The 20522-nt window shown below is 34.2% G+C and overlaps 1 protein-coding gene across 4 annotated transcripts in view; it reads left to right on the top strand.

Annotated features, from left to right (window-relative positions):
- The window catches only part of LOC111423963 (alkaline phosphatase-like), a 154756-nt gene that overhangs the window by 100623 nt on the left and 33611 nt on the right, over positions 1 to 20522 (top strand). For 3 of the 4 annotated variants that reach the window (XM_023057351.2, XM_023057349.2, XM_023057350.2), the window contains exons 3-4: positions 9016 to 9239; positions 15941 to 16115. In XM_023057351.2, coding sequence (XP_022913119.1) covers positions 9016 to 9239; positions 15941 to 16115 — 399 coding nt within the window. Of the gene's footprint in view, positions 1 to 9015; positions 9240 to 9400; positions 9620 to 15940; positions 16116 to 20522 lie in introns of those variants that run through there. The other variant, XM_023057352.2, reaches the window with a different exon arrangement.

Below are 20522 nucleotides of genomic sequence, written 5' to 3'. Positions count from 1 at the left end.
AGTTATTTTTGATTTTAGTAGTGAAAATCATCAATATTAAAATTATCGAGTAGATGTTTAGCTTGTTTAAAGTTTCTATAACATTTTTGCTTCTTTAATAAATTTGAAAATAATAGCTAACTCATAGTAAAAATTATGCCACAATTTTCATATAATCTTTATTATTACCAGCATAAAACTCTATAAAAAATACCTATAAATCTAGAGATATTTAAAAGTTTACCTTAACTAAAGATACGAACCTAATTGATTAATCGATGTTCTAGTTTTGCCCTAGCACTATGACTAGAACTAACACAAGACCTAAAACATTCGGATAACATAAATAATGCCTGTACTATTAAGCTATATTGTATTGTATGTGAGACAGTGCAAGTGCACAGTACTTTCGTAACTTTGGTTGCTGCATTCATATATTGCGAGTTATATGAAATTCTCGGTATATTGAGGGATTCAATTTGTGTCAATTTTTACGTCAGCTTTCAAATCAAATATGTACGTTAAAAGCTTCATGAAATCTCAATTTACTTTTACATAAAATTGATTGGCTTAGTAATGTGATTTTGATTGTGTTTTAAATGATTCATTCAATGTACAGTTCTAAACCCTTTAACACACATCCTGACTATCCACATCCAACAGATTTAACGAAAAAACTTGAATGAATTTTTAATTTTCAGCCTTATATGAAAATAAAGTGTGAAAAATGAGTTATATTCAGTTTTATAATAGTATATTAAAAAACAAGTTTCGTAAGACACGCTTGAAATGCACGAATTCAAGTTAAAAACGAGTGGCGAAGCCACGAGTTTTTTAATGAATGAGTGCTTTAAGTCTTATGAAACGTGTTTTTATGCTATTTTTTGTAATTCGCGTTTTTATCCTTTTTTTTCAACTAAATAAAATAAATTTTGACATTGTAGAGAAATAGGTATGCAGCAGTTGGTAACACCGTAACCCTTGAAAATAGAAATTTGAATTGACAATTAGAAACTGTCAAAACACAAAATATATTCACCTGAAAAAAATGTTTGATGTACACCTCCCAAAATAAGAGAAATTGCTCAGTGCTCAATGTCGTCGTCATTGTGGACCTTGTATTCGATGCTAAGAACGTGTTTAAACATCCATAGACAAAAATTGTCACATTGACAACTAGAAAAATTAATGACCCAATGTCACCAACTTGAACTGGTTCCATAAAATGTTACTAAAATCTCATTACAGCATCGGATGCTGTAAGGAGCCTCATTACAGCACCCGTTTGAGTGCTGTTATAGTACTAGTGTAATAGTTTTTATGCTTCTATGTTTAACTTCGTAAACATAGAAGAAGAGTTAGGGGTGGACTCAGATCACTCACCAGTAATTATTACTCTAAATAACAAAGTTATGTAACAAAGAACACTTTTTATCACTAACTAATAAATTCACTAACTGGAATCTATTTCAACAAACATTAGATAATAAAATTTATCTTAATGCTCTTATGAAAACAAACGAAGTCATTGACAAAGAAGTAGAAAAGTTTTTAAAAGAGATACAAAACTCAGCCTAAGCTTCAACACCTATTTTGACACCAAAACGTAAATCTAACATTTATCCTAAATTCATTAACGACAAAATTGCAGAAAAACGGAAAGCAATAAAGAAATGACAAACTAATAGAATTCCTAGTGATAAAATTAAATTAAATAAAATAACAGCCAAATTAAGAGCATTAGAGGATAGCCACAAACAAAATAATAATAATAAACTTTATTGTATCAAAAACAAAATACAAATTGCAAAGAAAAAAAAATCAAGAGAAGCTATGAAGCGTATTGAGCAACACACTGAGATAAGGCAATAGAATTCCTAGTGATAAAACTAAATTAAATAAAATAACAACCGAATTAAGAGCATTAACAGATAGCCACAAACAAAATAATAATAAACTTTATTGTACCAAACACAAAGTACAAATTGCAAAGAAAAAAAATCAAGGGAAGCTCTGAAGCGTATTGAGCAACACACCTCGTCTCAATGCCTTATAGCCTGTGAATCAAACATTCGTTTGAAAAGGCGAGACCTGAAAACCGAGACATTGGCCGTCCAATCCGATTCCATAATGGGGTTATAGGATTTGTAGATATGATAAGAGAAAGATCTTTGAAATAATGAAGTTCTATGGGCAGGTGATACAATAAGACAACGCGTTCTCATTTGACGAGCATTTACATCCCAATTCCTAAATTTAATTTTCTTAAATAAAAGCTTTAGAGATCATCAACATATGGTAAAAAGTAAAGGTATGTAATTCTCTTCTGTTCCTCTTTGATAACCATCCAACATCCACCAACCTATGAGAGACATGATCAAATTTTCTAATGCCACACACAAATCATAAACAATTGTTTAGAATTTTCTGAATTCTACCCCCATCAAGAGCGGTCAACGCTGGATGATAAACTGGAACCATGTAATTAAATTAAGATAGTACAAAACACTCACATAAGTTTCGTCAAGGGGGTATGCCACCTTGAAGACCCGAAAATAATAGGTATTTTTAAAATTTTTTTGCAATCAGACGAAAGAAGTTTTGTAAAAACGGGTTGCAGGGTGTGAATAAGCCACTTTTCTAGTTTTGAATACATATTTTATTTATTAACAGGTATTAAAATTGCACCCGCTAGATGTCGGTAATGTTAGGTTTGCAAATCGTGCAGGGTCAAACTGTGCGCAGGATTTCTCCTAAGGCGTAAGTCGAATAATTAAAACTTGAATACGGTTACTTTAGTAAACTCAAAAACTAGGGAACTACGTAGGATTTTTAAAAAATATTAATTTTTGACGAAATGGTGACGATTTGTCAACCACTGTCGCAAGGTCAACCACTTTCTTGCCACTATGAATAGTTTTTGGTGCGATAGACCATAACGCGACGTTGTAACTTTCATTGCTGTTTTGCGTATATCCCCCTAAACATCTTGTCAAAAGATCTTCCTTTGATAGTTCTTCGTACACAGGTTTCACTGCGTTGAAAACATCATTGCCGCTTGCTGGCTTGTGAGTATACTCATCGATTTCTGACAAAGCGTACGCTTTTTTCCAGGAACACCAACTGGACAATTGTCATGCTTTGGAGTTTCATCTGTTGAAATTTTATGATACAAAGTAGCCCAGATCTCTTTTTTCATGTCCTTCACGGAATCGCAATTTCTGCGAATAACCAATCCATAATATAAGGAAAGTTCATCACTTAATTATCCTGTTAATTTTCCTTTGCCTCCTAATCCGCGGGTGTTTCTTTTTAGGTTTCGTAACCGCGTCCCCATTCGTTTCTGAAAGTGATCGACGCATTCTTTTTTGGTTACTATTACACTGTCATAGGGCTGAGCGTCCATAATACCTTTGAAGGTTTTGCTGTCTCCGTCTCCTACGTAAAAACAGTACTTCAAATTATGGTTTTCTTCGGATCGTTGAAACATCTCTACGACGGAGTCCACTTCCATTTTTCCTGAAGATCCAACATGGTTTATATCACATATTTCTTTATGATCTTCGACCCAATCTTGAAATTCCGCAATATCTTCTTTACCTTTCCAGTAACTACACTTTTCACAAATTTTTGATTTTATATTTGGAATTACCCCTTTGTTCGATAGAAGCCGGCTAAAGTTTTCTACGAAAATGCGTTTTTGTGATGCTATTGTTTATTCAGGTACCCGAAAGCCTACTTCAATAGCGTTTTTGAAAAATGATGTTTTATGTTTTTTTAACTTTTTTTTGTACAACAAGGTCAAAATACCTGCATATACAATGGATAAAGAATAAAACAAAAAGTGGTTACAGAAATCTTAGAATTTCCGGTGAGGTGTGTTACAAAAATCAATTTTTTAGGCAGAAAAACATTCCACAAATGTTTTCTGTCAATGGATTCTCATTCTAGACAGTATAAAGAACACTTTTAAGCAAAAAAAAATCGATTTATTTTTCATTTCACAGGTGGCATACCCCCTTAACATCAAAAGGTAAGTATGCTCTACGTGGATAAAGTACTCTCAGTGCACAATAAGAGTTCCTAACATACTTAGAGATCTGATTAGAAAAACGAAAAGAGTTATCAATTTCAAATCCAAGAATTTTATATTTTTCAAGTACAGGTAGTGGTGAGCCATTCACAGCAATATTAGCAGCCTGAGACAATTCAGCACAAATTTTTTTATACCCAAAAAACATGACCACAGACTTGTCTGGATTGATTTTTAAACAATACTGCAAAGTCGCAACAAACACACTATTAAGATCTCTATTTATATTGTCAATAGCAGGACCAGACTCGGAGGGAAGAAAGGAGGGCACCAACTGAGTGTTATCCGCATAAACATATGGTGTAGTGTTGAATACATTTAAATGAATGACTAGTGTAAATCGAGTACAAAATCGGGCCCAAAATAGAATCCTGAGGAACACCATCAGAAATGAATCTGCTCTGAGATACTACACCACCAATAGCTACACGTTGAGATCTGTCATGAAGATTACTCTCAATAATACTCTGTCAAACAGGGTCCAAACCAAACGAAGAAAGAATATAAAGAAGGATCTCGTGGTTAACGGTGTCAAATGCCCTAATATCTAACAAAACTAGAATTGTAATATTAGCCTTATCAACTCCCGAAATAATATCATCCAAAAGCGCTGTCATGGTAGTAACAGTGCTATAATTTTTTCGAAACCCCGACTGAAAGTCAGGCAGCAAATTAGATGTTTGAATGTAATCATTCAATTGACACTTCAATATCCCTTCCAAGATCTTCGAACAAGTAGGAAGCAGACTAATAGGTCTAAAGTCAGTGTAACTTGATGGGTTTTGATTTTTAGGAATTATAGCGTGTTTCCGGCAATTCGGGAAATGTCCTTCAACGATGCAACAGAACTACAAGTCTACAAAATGGCACATGAGAATTTGTAATAATGTGATATCGAAAACTATGGTTGACAGGTAGTGAAAAATCTGGAGTCGAAATTAGATTTGGATACTTTTTTAAAAGACGTGAATATTTAGTTTCAATGGAAAACAATTTAGGAGATGGTATATTTGCTTTAATTAAAGAACCAGCAGAGACTAATTTAGTTGTAGTATCGATTAATCGGCGATTTTTGATATCTACCAACATTGCAAATTTTTCAATGAAATCAGCTCCAATAATAGGTTTATTAACATCAGCTATGGTAAAAATGAATGGAAAATTTCGTCGCAAATTTAACGATATTAACATCTTTTTACCATAGGTATGTATTGGAGAACCATTTGCAGCTGAAAGAGAAGATTCTGTATCTTTTTGTTGATTAGGAAAAAATTTGCGAGGTATAACGGAAATGTCAGCTACTGTGTCTATTAAGAAATGAAAGTGATTTTGATTATCAAAAATAAAAAGACGCGAACTTATTTGATTAATTGATTTCTTTTTATTGTTATATCCTAACTGATTATCCATTGAAACGTTGGAAGGTTCTTTATATTTTTTATTGTAAAACAGTTTTTTAATATATTTTAAAAGCAGATGTTATTAACAATAATATTACATTTAGGGCCGGTTTATCAATATCTAGTTAAGTCGATTTATCTGTCGGTTAAAATTGTATCTAATAGATAACGTCGACAAATCGTTTATCCACCCGTAGTTTAGGGTTATCTTTTAGATAAATATGACATTTGGATACCCACCAGATTGAAGTACTGGTTAAGGGTTTACCTATTAGATATTGTCAAAAAGATATGCGCGCAAGTTTGGTTGCTTGGTGAAAGGAAATGACATCAAAATCAAAATATAACATAATTCAAAGGTCAAAGTCAAAAATAAATTAAGCTATTGTGGTGATGGAGAAGCAGGAGAAAGTGAAAAGATCCTCTAATTTTACTAAAGCAGAAAAAAACTTGCTAATTGATTTGGCAAACAAATATAAAAATATAATAGAAAATAAGAGAACCGACGCTGTAACATGGAAACAAAAAGATGAATGTTGGGGTAAAATTACTGCAAAATTTAATTGTTGTCGTATTGGAATAGTAAGTAAAAACGTTGAAATAAAACAAATATAAAATAATTTGAATTCATGGCTTTAGCCAAGAACTACAAAACAACTGCGATTGAAATATGATGGGATAAAAAAAGAAATAAAAATTATTCTGCGTACAAAAATTACTTAAAATGCACGGGTGGTGGAAAGCCAATGAAAGAACCAGTTCCATCCACCAAAAGTGAAAAAGAACTTACAGATACAATTTTGTTGTCTGTAACAGGATTTATGAAAAAGGCAAATGCCTTTTCTTTTAAATTAGGTGGTATTTTTTTAAAATTCATTTGTTAGTAATGAATGGTATGGACGTTAATAATATCGATACAAATGTAACAAAGGACGTCACAGAAGAAGACGTTATGTGCCACTGAAAAACATCCGGCATTACAACTTCAAAGTAATTTCCAGGATAACACTTCTTCTTCTTTGGAAACACAAAATATTCCTCCAAACACTATATCAGAAGTAGAGATTACCCCAATCATAGAAGTAATTCTTTCGGAAGTTATTACGCAAAAACAATGTCAAAATGAAAATGAGTTGAGAAGTAAGTCTGATTATGCAGAGTTATGCACGGTATGCACTACGGTGTTACTTGATGCTTATTATACTTACTTTTATAGAATGGTCGAGCCGTAGGAGACCTATTATTAAAAAAAGTTGTAACAAATCTATATCAACGCAATTTGAAAAGTTGGTAGAAAGAAAGGAAAGTTTATTAACAGCACTCACAGAACAGTTCACTAAGCAAAATATTTGGGCAGAAGAAGAGCATAAAATAAAGATGGAAATACTTATCATACAAAAAGAACAAGAAGCCGTAAAATTACGTACACTTCAAATGGAATTGGAAATGGCAAAATTGAAATTTCCACAATATCAATCTGGGGATTAGATCGCCATTGGATTTTTTTTATAATTTGTTATATTGTTATAACTTATAAGTGATATTTGAGTATAGTATTTTATATTTAAATTCAACAAATTCATAGACAACGTATTTGTTAATAAACAACAATCCACATTTATACGAATTCTTTAAATTATACGAATATAATTACGAATTCAAATAATATCTAAATAAAATTGATTATTATGTTATAAATTTTAATTTAAGAGGTTAGGGAAATAATTCGCCAAAAGTTGATTTCTAGCATTTCCTAGTAATTCACCATCTTCTATCAAGGTTATCTACCTCGACAGTATTTACATTTATTCCAGGATCATATGGAGGTATTCCTTCCTTTGCATTTATTGCTATGTTATTTAGCACTGCTGTAGCAACAATTACTGTCATTGCAGTTTCTAGTTTCAATCGGAGCTTGAGTGCAAGTACAGGAAATCTTCTCTTCCACATGCCATATTGCCGTTCCACTGGATTTCTAGTTCTTATTAAAGATTCATTATATAGTTCTTCTACTCTATTTCGGGTATTCAGCAAAGGTGTTACCAAATATTTAGTATTACGATATCCGCTGTCACCCACTAGCAAAGCATTACCAAACTCATTATTTTCAAACCTTTGCTTTAATAATGAATTATCAAAAATGTGTTGATCATGGGCCGATCCTGGCCAACAAGCAACAATATCCAAAATTTTTATATCCACCGAGGACACAGTTTGAACATTCAATGAAAAAAAGCTCTCGATTCCGGAATGTCTCTGCACTCGGTCCACCTATAATTATTATCCACTCATTAATATTAATTCATATGTTTCGATTAAAAGAGATTGCTTACCTGGCGAAATAATGCTAATATGAGTACAATCGATACTGCCTATCACCCGTGGAAATCTAGCTTTTCTATAAAATTGTTCTTGTGATTTCTCTATTTGGTCACCAGTAGGCATACGTAGTTGGACAATATCCTCATCTTCATCGCTTTCTTGTAATTCTTACATGAGTATTTATTGGAGGAATGACAACTCACAAATCAACTTCACAAACTAAAGTCAATTATTCAAATTTGACCAATCATGTTTTATTTCCGTTTCTAATGTTAACACTAAGGGGTACCATCTGTTTTCTATCTTGTGGTTTGCTGCCTGTCGGGTAGAATGTTGCTGTATAAACGCGTCACTGAGGTTATCTGTTAGACAAGTTTATCCATGAGTTGCGTATCTGACAGATTTAACTCGATATTGATAAACCGGCCCTTGTTACATATTTACATAGATACATATTTTTAAGATATGGTTGGCTTTGGATGAAGCCGTTCGATTTAGATTCAAACGCGAGCAATAGTGCGGAATTATAACAAAAAAAGTAATAACCGAAATATGTGTTCCGCGTATAAGTGAACGTTTCCTTTGAAACAAGCAAAATAGAGTTACATTTTATCGGAATATGATGCCAGGCAGAACCGATCTGTAAAAGATGGACATTTCCTATTGGGAATTGTAAACTCTTTGACTACGATTACAACGATTGGATGGCTGATTGAGTTGCATAAACGGAGCTCTATAAATATGGATTTTACCATTCCATATCTCTTGTTGTCTTTGATAATTATCATAAACGATAAGAATTAAAATCGATAATAATCGTTTTAAATGTTTAGTTTGAAAGTAAACTAATCTTAATTTCAAGTTGATTATGCCGATCAAGTCCAATCAGAGCTGGTTGGAATTAATGTGGCCATCCCGTTCCAGCCAGGTCGATAAATCCCAGAAGGTATTCTCATAAATCGTGCTCGCACCACCCAAATTACTTATAGATTCCTTAAGGAGCTAGTTCCGCGAGTTTCCGGCGCGCAAATTTGCAATCCCCCCCGAGATATTTAACCTGCCATTATCTGAGATCAACGAAGCTTTTCAGTCTTAATGTTTCTTCTACTCATTTTGCAGGAATTTAGGTCTTTAGACTCCTTTAACTCAAATTCTAAAATAAATGTCTTAATAATACGAATTCTTACATCACTCTTACAACATTTTTTTCGTCTTTTACAGACCACGAGTACTGGTACGAACAAGCCAGAATTGCAATGAGAAAACGACTGCAATATGCGTCGGACACAAGACCACATGCGAAGAATGTCATTCTATTTGTCGGTGATGGCATGGGAGTGTCCACCGTGACGGCGGCTAGAATCCTGCGGGGACAACGTTTAGGGAAACGGGGTGAAGAGCACGAACTTGCTTGGGATTCGTTTCCGGCTGTAGCTTTAGCTAAGGTAAGGATGAGGAAACAAATGGGCAAACGGTAACGGTGGTGGAGCCCCATTCCGCAATAAACGACTCGGAGATGGGGCAACGCCGCCGACGCCTTCGCCCAAGGCGATAAATAAGCCGGATTTATAGTCGAGAAACGCGCTCGGTACACTGCAGATAAACGCCTACTTCGGGGGCAGCCGTTTAATTTTGATTTAGAAGTTGCAATGACTTCAAGAATGAACCATTTTCAAATTATTCCGGTCTAAATGTGAAGGAAGATAAAAAAGAGTTATGTTATAGTTATTATTTTGAAATGGGTGTTTTCCACGAAAGTGAAATAAAAATAAATGTGTCAATTAGAGAAGACGTGGTTAGAGAAGAACGGGATAAAAATGACAGGGTAAGAGGGTAGTCACATTGCCTTTAGGATCGTAAAGCTTGATTGATCGGGACGTCATTCTTGTAAGGGGTTTTGGCACGAGCGGGGTTTCGTTTAGAGGTCGTAGGAAATTAGATTATTTTCTTCTAACAGATGGCGTCGAAAATATATCTAATAAACGTTTGGATCAAAAAAAAATAAATAAAAAAATTAAATAAATAAAAATATCATAAAAATGTAAATATTTATAAACCACTGTTTTGGTGATGTAAATCACTTTTGAGGTGATAATTCCCACGATGTGAATATACCTAGAATAATACAGGAAACGTTTCAATTTTTTTTTGGTTGCAGCAGCTCCAGTTTTTGCATATAAAAGGTCTGTTTACCCACTTTGGAAGGTAGTGTATACATAAGGGAGCAAAAAACCCTATGAATTTTAATCCGCCGACGGCGACGGCGGCACCGCATGCCAAAAATAAAATACAAAAAATTCGAGGCGAGGGTAGAATATAAAAAAACCACATTCCACGTTTATGCAATTGGAAATTTTGAGGTGTCCTAAAATAAACGTAAAAATCGTTTCCATTGTTTTTTGAACAAAATAAGGAGTTTCTAACAATTTGGTCTGATTTTTCATTCTGCGGCTTTAAATATTTAATTATTTTATAAATATTTCAAGCTAATGAAGAGCTATATATGTACAGGTGTCCTAATTTCGATGTCCGCATAGGCTATCTCCGAAACTAAAAGAGATACAAAAAAAGTAGCTTACATGTCATGATCTCGTTTTTCGAGAAAATGCTAATGCCCAAAAATCCGAACAGCTATCGTCTTTTGTTTTCGCCCTATCGGCAAAAAGTGAAAATTTTGCGAAAACGACAATCGCGAATATCTCACTTATTATCAACGATGGAGTATTATAAATAAAACATTATATGGGCAACTTTTTACGAAGAATTCAATGGCGTAGGAAGAATTTTTTTCCCTATGACCTAAAATAATTTGTTATTTTCTTCTGATAACACATATATATATAGTTTGTGGGGTATATTTCTTATAGTTATAGAATAATTAACAAAAATTAATTTTGTTCTACCTAAAACTAATGTATCTATTTAAAGGTTAATGTTGCCATGGTGATTACCATACATACATACTATGATGGAATATAATGCATAGTAGAAACCACGAGAGCTGGCAGTGACAGATCGCTTAAAAATGGTATGAATCAAGATATGGACGTACGACTTAGATTATTTCACCATATACATTTAAGTGTAGGTTATGTTAGTAATGGAGGTTATATGTCAAACATTGTCAAAGATATTATTTAATGATTTTCCTTTCAAAGAAAACATTTTCGGCTTGTGAAAACACTAACAGATTCATGACAACGCTCACAAGACGTTTCGATTTGAGGTTATAATTATAGAGTGACATCCCTTAGAAGAACAGACATACTTTTTCGACGTGGCCATTTGAATTGTACAGCAGACATATTAAACTAGTGCTATCTCTTTCCAACACACATTACTCTCTAGCGGTTTGTGAACTACGTATGGCATTTGTAAGAGCGGAAAATGATGATTTACTGCCAGCTCTCGTGGCGACTACTATATCAATTTCTTTTTGTCTTTCTGAAACTATTGCATGTATTTAAAACTTAACTGTTGTTATGGTGATAACCATACCATCATGGAAGACATTGTATCCAATTATTGCCAAAGTTTGCATTTGAGACATATTTAATGGCAAATTGTCGACCAAAGGCTCAATGTGCTGCCTAAATTGAGGTATTTACCTTAGTTTAAGTTTTTATGGTAAATACTATATGCCAAAATTCTATTATCTAAAAGGGCATACCATACATTGAAACCTAATCTTCTTTGAACACTCAGAGACTTCATCCGTCCAGATGACATTTTGAATAAACAGCAGATTATTTAATTTTTCTAAATATCATCTACAAAATTCTAATCTTAGATTGACATCTCCGGCACGTAAATAATGAGTTAGCCCCGCTTTGTATGGTTTATACTTATTTTTCTTTCACATTCGGGAGCAGCGGCTTTTGGGTCAGACGTCTTGTTCAATTTCTCTGCAAGATGTTGATGAATTTATCGCAAGTGAAGCCAACACATTGACTTCATCCTCTTGCCGGTCATTTTGGTATGTTTTCGCACGTGGTTTGGGGAAGGACCAAAAATCTATTAAATTTTCTGCTAACCAGCTGAAGATTGTGAAATATAATTCCGCGGCTAACGTCGCATTCTTGTCTGATAACATATAGCAATCCATCATGTTACAGATTTCATAATTTTCGAAATTCATTCTAAAGTTTTATTCAGTTTTGTTATACTTTGACACTTAACATGCTGGTGCTTCGTACCAGCACATAATGCCAGAGTTGTTATCAAATTTTTAAATACAAACATAAACAATTATTTGATACATTATGTGCCATCATAGTATGTATGGCTATCACCATAGCAACATAACTTTTAAATACATACATTAGTTTTAGATAGAACAAAATGAATTTTTGTTAATTATTCAATAACTATAAGAAATATGCCCCACAAACTATATATATTTGTTATCAGAAGAAAATAACAAATTATTTTAGGTCATAGCCAACTATGGTTTCTATTTAATAATATTTAAAAAAATAAAGTTACGTCTAAAATCTCGAAAATAAAAGATGGGAAAAAAATTCTACCTACGCCATTGAATTCTTCGTAAAAACTTGCCCATATAATGTTTTATTTATAATACTCTATCTTTGATAATAAGTGAGATATTCGCGAATGTCGTTTTCGCAAAATTTTCAGTTTTGCCGTTTTGGGCGAAAACAAAAGACGATAGCTGTTCGGAGTTTTCGGCATTAGCATTTTCTCGAAAAACGAGATCATGACATGTAAGCTACTTTTTATCTATCTCTTTTAGTTTCGGAGATAGCCTATGCGGACATCGAAATTGGGACACCCTGTACAGCGTCAACCAGTTCAACATTAAATGTTATTTCAATTGATGTTTTTGTGTACTTGGACACTTTTTGTTGGTCTTGTAAGTATTTTTTGATTGTTTTAGTAATATGTTCTGTTATCGTCTTAATTCCTAGTTCTTCATGTATCTGCGAGTTTCTCACAAACCATGGGGCATCTACAGACATTCCTATAATTTTATTTTGTAGCACTTGAAATTTCTTAATATTCGATTTAGCAGTTGAGCTCCACATTGGGCATGCATCGGTTATTACAGATCGATCTATTATGTTATTCGATCTTCAGTTTCGATTCTTTGATGATGGGATAAAGTTCTTTCAGTCTTGCATATGTTTCGTTTAATTTTTATTAATATGGTACTTTGCAATATGGTAATTCTTGTAGGGCCGTTTTTATTGATCTTCCCAGAGTATATGCATGCTGGTTTGGGTGCAGCAGAAACCTTTCCAGTGTCGTTTCTCTTATATATCTTTCACATAGTCTTTCAAGTACTTTCCCGACGAATGAGGAAAGACTGATCTCTTCTTCCAGGTTTGGAGATGAAGAGTACATGTACTTCTCTCCAGGATAAGGGAACATAGCGGAATGCTAAGCAACCTTTGTATATGTTTATTTGGTGTGGTAGTAATTCCGCCATACACCACTGTAGTAGCGCACGTAGAATATCATCAGGACCGGCAGATTTAAATGATGAAAAGGACTCTATAGTCCAGCCATCTCTGGTTTCAGCCACCACAAGATTAGCTAGCCTCCAGTTTCTTCCTCCCATATCCGGTTGTTGGTAAAGATACATCCTGAAAAATGAGAGGTCATTAGTAAACCTATACTTTCTATAGGATTGGCGGTGTAATTGCCGTCCAAGTCTTTTAGGATTCCTATAGCCCCCTGTAAGTCCTTGATGAACACTTTTGCTAGCCTTGCTCTTCTAGTGTTAGTTCTAGTTTTAGTTCTAATTTTAGTTCAACGTTCAAAAATCAGTTTCTCAAAAAGTTTACCCATGGTAGGAAGCAGGCTAATAGCTCTGTAATTTTCGATTTCACGATTTTTTTTGTCTGGTTTCCTATTTCAGCTTTTTTCAGGCAAAAGTGTTTTCTGGATGGATTAATGTTATAATTGGTTCCCTTGTTTTGATTAATCTTTTAGTTGTTTTCCACATTCCTGAATCATTGGTCGTTAGATTTTTGATTAAGTTATTGTAAGAATCTATTCGATGTTAGTTCATTTTGTCAGTGATTTGATGTGTTAACTGGTTTGGTTTTCTCTTAATTTTTGGGTGTCAAGTTTTCTGTCATCTTCTTCTAGTACGTCTTTTTTGGTTTATCATATCAATTATACAGGCTGATTCAAAAAACCGCTGACAGACTTCTAGGGCAGGTAATACATCAAAAATTAAGATGAAAGGTCTTAATATACATGGGGTCGCAAATGCCTCCTTAACGAAACATAGCGGGTCAAAGTTTCTTTAAAATTAAACATTATCTGCAATAAAAAGCCCTTTTTTAAAAAACATTTTCAACTCCACTGCTAACTTTGTCAAACGGGCAGTATTTTCGTGTAATTATCTATCAATTGGTCTTTTACAAAACTTTGATTAAAGCAACAGTTTTTGATTGAATTAGCAAATTTTCTACAAACGTGTTTTTCTTAAAAACTATTGCTTTATATTATATTTAAAAAAAAGTGCTTTTTATAGCAGATAATGTTTAATTTAAAAAAAACTTTGATCTGCTATATCTCGCCAACGAAGCATTTGCGACCCCATGTATATTAAGACTATTCATCTTAATTTTTTATGTATTATCTACTCTAGAAGTTTGTCAGTGGTTTTTTGAATCAGCCTGTATAAGCAGGAGGAATGTTGTAAATAGGATTAATGTTTGTTTTGGTAGGCTTAATACTAGTGCGTACTGATGTAGTTATTTTATTGGTAAGAATCCTCAGCTTGTTGTCAACTTCGGAGGGTTTAGCCGTCTTGAGAGACGTGTCTAATCCCGAATGTTTCTAGTTCTAGCTTTAATGTTAGTTCTAGTGACAGTGCTACGTAGCGCTAGTTAGCACTAGCTATCATTATGTTGCATATTTTCATTGAAATAAAACTACAACTAACACTAGACTAATAACACTAGACTTTAGTTAAACCCTAATCTTTCTAGTTCTAGGTCTAGTGTTAGTTCTAGCTTTGCACTAGCACTATCACTAGAACTAATACAAGACCTTGGACTAGAATTATTCGGGTTTAGCCGTTTTGTCTAAATCCTAATGTTTCTAGTTCTAGGTCTAGTGTTAGTTCTAGTTTTGCACTAGCACTATCACTAGAACTACTGCTTACAACATGGGCTTTTAAGTTACAAAGTCGTATTAAAAACAGCCCGATATATTTGTTTATGGTTAAATACAGTCGCTCCTGCCTCAGCAGCATAGCTGAGTACACTCAACTGCTTCGGCTTTTTAATAATAAATTTCTATTAGAAAAGTTGTTGAACCACTGCCAACATTCTACGTTTATGGAATTGAAAATTTGATATATCCTAAAATAAATATAAAGAAAAACTTTTCGGTTATTTTTTGAACAAAATAAGGATTTTCTAACAATTTGAATTCTCGGACGTCGCAGGAAATATTTCACGGTCCGATTTCTCGTTCTGCGGTTTTAGAATTCTGTAGGGAAAAGTACAAAAAATCATCGCCGTCCGGGGAGACTTTCTTCAAGGATCGCAACTTTCTCGAAGTGGGTCGTTGCAAAAAGACCCACTTGACGTTTTTCTTTCTAAACCCCTCCAACGATTTTTACGACGACTTTGTCTCGTTTCATTTATCATATTGTTTTGTAAGAAAAAAAGACATTTTAATAATATCTCAACTTTTTATTTTCTCAAAACGTTTTCATCTCAATTTTAGTCGTATTTTTTTTTTTGGTACAATGAAAAGATAAATAAATTATGCACACAATGAAATCAGAAAGTTGTTTTTATAGCCATAAATATGGGTTTTTATTTTTGAGTCAGCAGCTTTCGCGAGAAAGGTTGTCGGTAATTTCCGGTTTAAGAGGTCTTGGCAATGGGGGGATTCGATCGTCCTCTTTGGCGAAACTTAAAAGGACGTCGGGGGTGTCGTAAATCAAAAGATTGAATACCGTCGTCGGTCGCATGAATGCGGCGCAGCAATACGGCGCGACATTCCGGAATTATTCCGGTTCAGAAGAATAAGGTGATGAATGCGGGCTTTGTGCTCGCGTTTACGCCGAGGAAATCGTCCGAAAGACATTTATTTCTTCATTGGATTTAAGAAAATTAATCCGAAATTTACAAATTATAATTTATACATTCTTTTTCAGACTTACAACATGGATGCTCAAATTGGCGAATCATCAGCTTGCGCAACAGCCCTTCTTTGCGGTGTTAAAGCAAATTTTGAAACGGTCGGATTGGATACTAGAGGTCGATTTGAGAATTGCTTCTCGAGTTTTTCCTCACGAGTGTCTTCTTTGATCGATTGGGCCCAAGAATCAGGTGAGTTCTGCTACAAAAGAGTTTTGAAAATAGAGCGTTTAAAAAGGCGCAACACACCCGGAAATTGCGTGTCGTGCAAAAAGATATAACGGATAGATGGGAATCGTGGCGTTCTTTGCGGGAGTTTGTATCCGGAAAAGATGTCTGATTCTTCTTTCGCTCGAATTCTCGATCGTATCTGATAGGAAATGCACATCGGATACATTTCGCGTACGTCTCGAGGGTAAAACAATTTATATTCAAATTGGAATGTCAAAATTTGTTGTGTACTACGAATCCAATTATGGTTGGGTTATTTAAGAAATCTAGACAAAAAAATGTTCATCCTTTAGGGGAAACTTTTGTATATACTCTTTGCAAATTACGTATAATTTATCCGCATTCTCCTCGGTGACGACTCGAATGTCTTGGTTTATTACCCGAATGAGATTGGCCATTACCTGGATGGGAACCGTCATTTCAGCGAGGTACATCAACTTGATTACTCCTTCAGCTTGTTTTGGCGGTTATTTTTTTGGGCTGTAATAATCTTCCTAATGGACGTTGAGGTTTATTAACAACTATTCTTCTTATTGCGTACCGATAAAATTTTCACAAAATTCGTAATCCATAAAGAACTATTTTAATTATAATTTATAATAATTTTAATAGAATTGTATTGTTGCACCGAGAATTACATTTTTTTGTCTTTGTTCCATTTTATGTGTAATAAAAACTTAATAAATTAATTAAAGTGCTTTGTTAAATATGGAAAGAAAGAATGTTTTAATGGTATAAAAACTTAAAGTGTTAAAAAATTGCATTATTTCATTTTTTGTTCTAAATCCATGTAAAATATGGATTAAGGTGGATTAAGAGGGGGTGGAGAATTGGAGGGGGCAGAGGATTTTGAGGAAGTGAAAGAAGGATTGGAGGAGATGGAGGAAATTGATATGGAGGCAGTGGTGGAGCTACCTTTAACGAAGTACCCCAAACTGTAAATATCCTCATTCCTATTCCACAACCGGTAACCACAACTCGTCCAGTTCCAATTCTTCAACACATCTATATTTCAGTACCACTTCAAGTACCAGTTGCATAGCACATGGTTCCAAGTCGTGTACAAATTTCAGTAAAAAGAACAGTACATGTTCCTGTTCTTACTCAAGTGAAAGTCCCAGGTCAACATATACAGAGTTGATATAGACATGGTTGATAATTAAACTAGTAACACCGAGCATAATATATCTATTAAGTCAAGACGAGGTCTTGACGCAGATTTAATAAAGACTGCATAGAGATTTTATGTAATCTTAAAGGAGTTGTGGTACACTCTTAGATGCAGTGTTGATACCGGATCTCTATTGATATATCTGACTTGATGGAGACTTGATGAAGTCTTAATTGTAAAATATAACAAAATTTTAAGAGGTGGAGATTTACACGGTATAGGTGAATTAAAACGGGGTCGAGGATTTGGGGGAGGTGAAAGAAATATTGGGGGAGGTGGGGGAGGATTTGAAGGTGGAAGAAGTGAATATGGAGGCAGATTTCTTGATGGAGATTACGTACAGACATGGTTGATAATTAAAGTAGTGCTACCGAGCATAATGCATCTATTAAGTCAAGATGAAGTTGTATATAGGAGACATCAAAAACTTGACACAGATTTAATAAAGACTGCATAGAGTTTTTATGTAATCTTAAAGGAGTGTCTCAACCAGCGATTCATCATCAATGGGCAGTTTTTGGAGATAAAACATTCTTTATAATATGACATGGTAACGTATCGAAAATGTCAAGACATTTGTGATTTTTAAACAGAATGTTGCCATTAGTTCAACAATATAATAGTTTCTGCTGTTCAAAATTTTATTTTCAACTTGTACCTTACTCTTTATTCTGAAGATGCCTGCTAGGACAGGCGAAACATGTAAATAAAGAGACGTATTATATTTAATACAAGATTTTTTATTAACCTGTAAAAGTGCAAACCTCACAAAAAACCTTTGTTACCTCTAAATTAAAAAACTGGTTAAAAAATGGACTACAACATCAACTTCGACTACATAAATATAATTTAGTTGCCTCTTGAAATAGCGTCAATTATTTATGATGTGATAAATAATCCACCAGAAAGAGATTTATATTCTTTTCTGAAAGGAGTTTTGTTAGAAAGACTTTCCCTTTCAGAAGAGAAACGTTTCAATGATCTCCTGTTTGGTACTCAGATGGGTGATCAACGCCCATCTGTCTACTACAATGGCATGTTATCGACAGTTGGTGGCTCCTCAGCGTAAGTGAGAGGCTACCACGAACTATTTCGGTTGTTTCGTTTGCCTCAGGCAAGGAAGAAGATAAAATTTGGGAATCATTATCTTCTAACCGCTCATCTCCTTTGCCAATTGCTGAAGTAAGATCCAAATCGCTCATTAACAATCCAACATCATCGTCACTTTCAAATTCTACCATAAATAATAATTCAGAAATTCTTAAGACATTGCAAGATTTTTCTAATTTTTGTCGGCTTCTATTACAGAACATTACACAACGCCAAATTTCCATTGAATTACTGGTCAATTCCATTAATCAACGTTAAAATAACAAAAATGGTCCTCGTTGTTGTTCACATTATAATTTTCGTCACGAACGTTCAAATTCTGGCTCACGCCGTCTTTCCAGAAATCGTCAATCTTCTTTTTCCATTTGTACATACCTCATATACATCCATTGAGTCAAATACAAGGTTTCAATCTCCACTTGCACGGATGTAAGATATTTTCAAAGATAGATTTAATCATCTTGGCATATCACCAAATTCTAGTTCATGATGATGATATTTACAAAACGGTCATCACTACCCCTTTTGGTTTATTTGAATTTAGCAGAATGCCTTTTGGTCTTCGAAATGCTGCTTAAACTTTTCAGCGTTTCATTATCGCAGTTCAAACAGGTCTCGACTCATTATTTGTATATTTAGATGACATACCTTCGTTAGACTTCCTTGGTCATCATATTTCATCTGACGGTATTCGACCATCAGATTCACGAATTAAAGCTATTTCTGATTTTCCAAAACCTGTTTCATTGAAAAGTTTACAAAGGTTCTTAGGCATGATAAATTTCTATCACAGATTCATTCCTAATTTATCAGAAACATTACCTCCTTTGTATACTTTATACAGATTGGTCCATTTAATGTGAGACAAGCGATTATCTCGAAAACGGGTTCTTTTACATAAAAATGAACCAAATAAAAGTTGTTCTGTGCGAAGGGAGAATCCATATGACGACAACATTTTTTGACCTTGACATTATTTTCAATGAGCTCAAGAATGAGCATTCGCTCGTCTGATGTAAATCGGCAATAATACAACGGCAGTTATCAAGCGCTTAACTCCTATATGTATTACAAATAACATCCACACCGTTGCCAGTTTTATGGAGGTGATCGCAAGCAATCGCCATCCGAATCATAGAAGAATTTTGAAATAAATTTGTCCTAGGAATGGGTGTATGAAAAATGGTCTTATGTCTTAAAGATCGAGGTGGTATACGTATATTCACACAACCCAACAAGACCGAAGAGGCACATCTATTACTGACAATCTTATAAAATGTCAGAGCATCGTTACATAAGCGGCGCTGGTGGAGTGGAAGAAGTTGGGAAGAGCTGCACGCAGAATCGTAATCCTTATAGTTTCTTTTGAATTCTTTCGATTCTGTTTATATAAGTGTGATACTGCGGATTCCAAATGGTAGTGCAAAAATTAAGTATACGCTTTTGAAAGAGTCTGTGGACCTTATGACAAAGCCCAACATTCGCAGCGCCTTTCCAACCACTCCATCAACGTGACCACTAAATGTAAGTTTATTGTCAAAAATGACCCCAAGGTCTTTAATTTGAGATACTCTGGGTAAAACATAGTCACCCAAGCTGTAACCGTATCTGATGACACTCGAACTTCTTGAAAAAGATATAACGTTACATTTGATAGGTGTCATAAAATTTTCATTGCAATAGAGTTGTGGTGCATTAATGTCACGCTGGATTCTCGAGTGGAGAAGATATTCGTGCAAACAATTTCATATCATCTGCATACATTAAGCAGAAGTTGGAATACTATTTAAGAATGCTCAACAAAAAAATCTATACGAGATACATCGGGTGACCTGGCTCGTCGGAATACCTTTCGAAAGAAATCTAAAAGGTTCCGCCTTTGTCAATTTGATAATAGAATAACGCATAAAAACAAGAGTTCGTGGAACTGCTTATGTCGGCATTTTCAGAATATCGCTTTCAGAGACTTAATTAGTTGAATTGTTTTAAAATGTAACAGGTAAAACTAAATTTGCATAAAAACTGCTTGACAACAAATTCTGAATTCATTCCTTCGTTTTACATTAAGGGAGAGTGTTTAAACTAAG

Source organism: Onthophagus taurus, chromosome 3, assembly GCF_036711975.1.
Source record: "Onthophagus taurus isolate NC chromosome 3, IU_Otau_3.0, whole genome shotgun sequence".
Lineage (NCBI taxonomy): Eukaryota > Metazoa > Arthropoda > Insecta > Coleoptera > Scarabaeidae > Onthophagus > Onthophagus taurus.
This window is presented reverse-complemented; position numbering and strand designations above follow the sequence as displayed.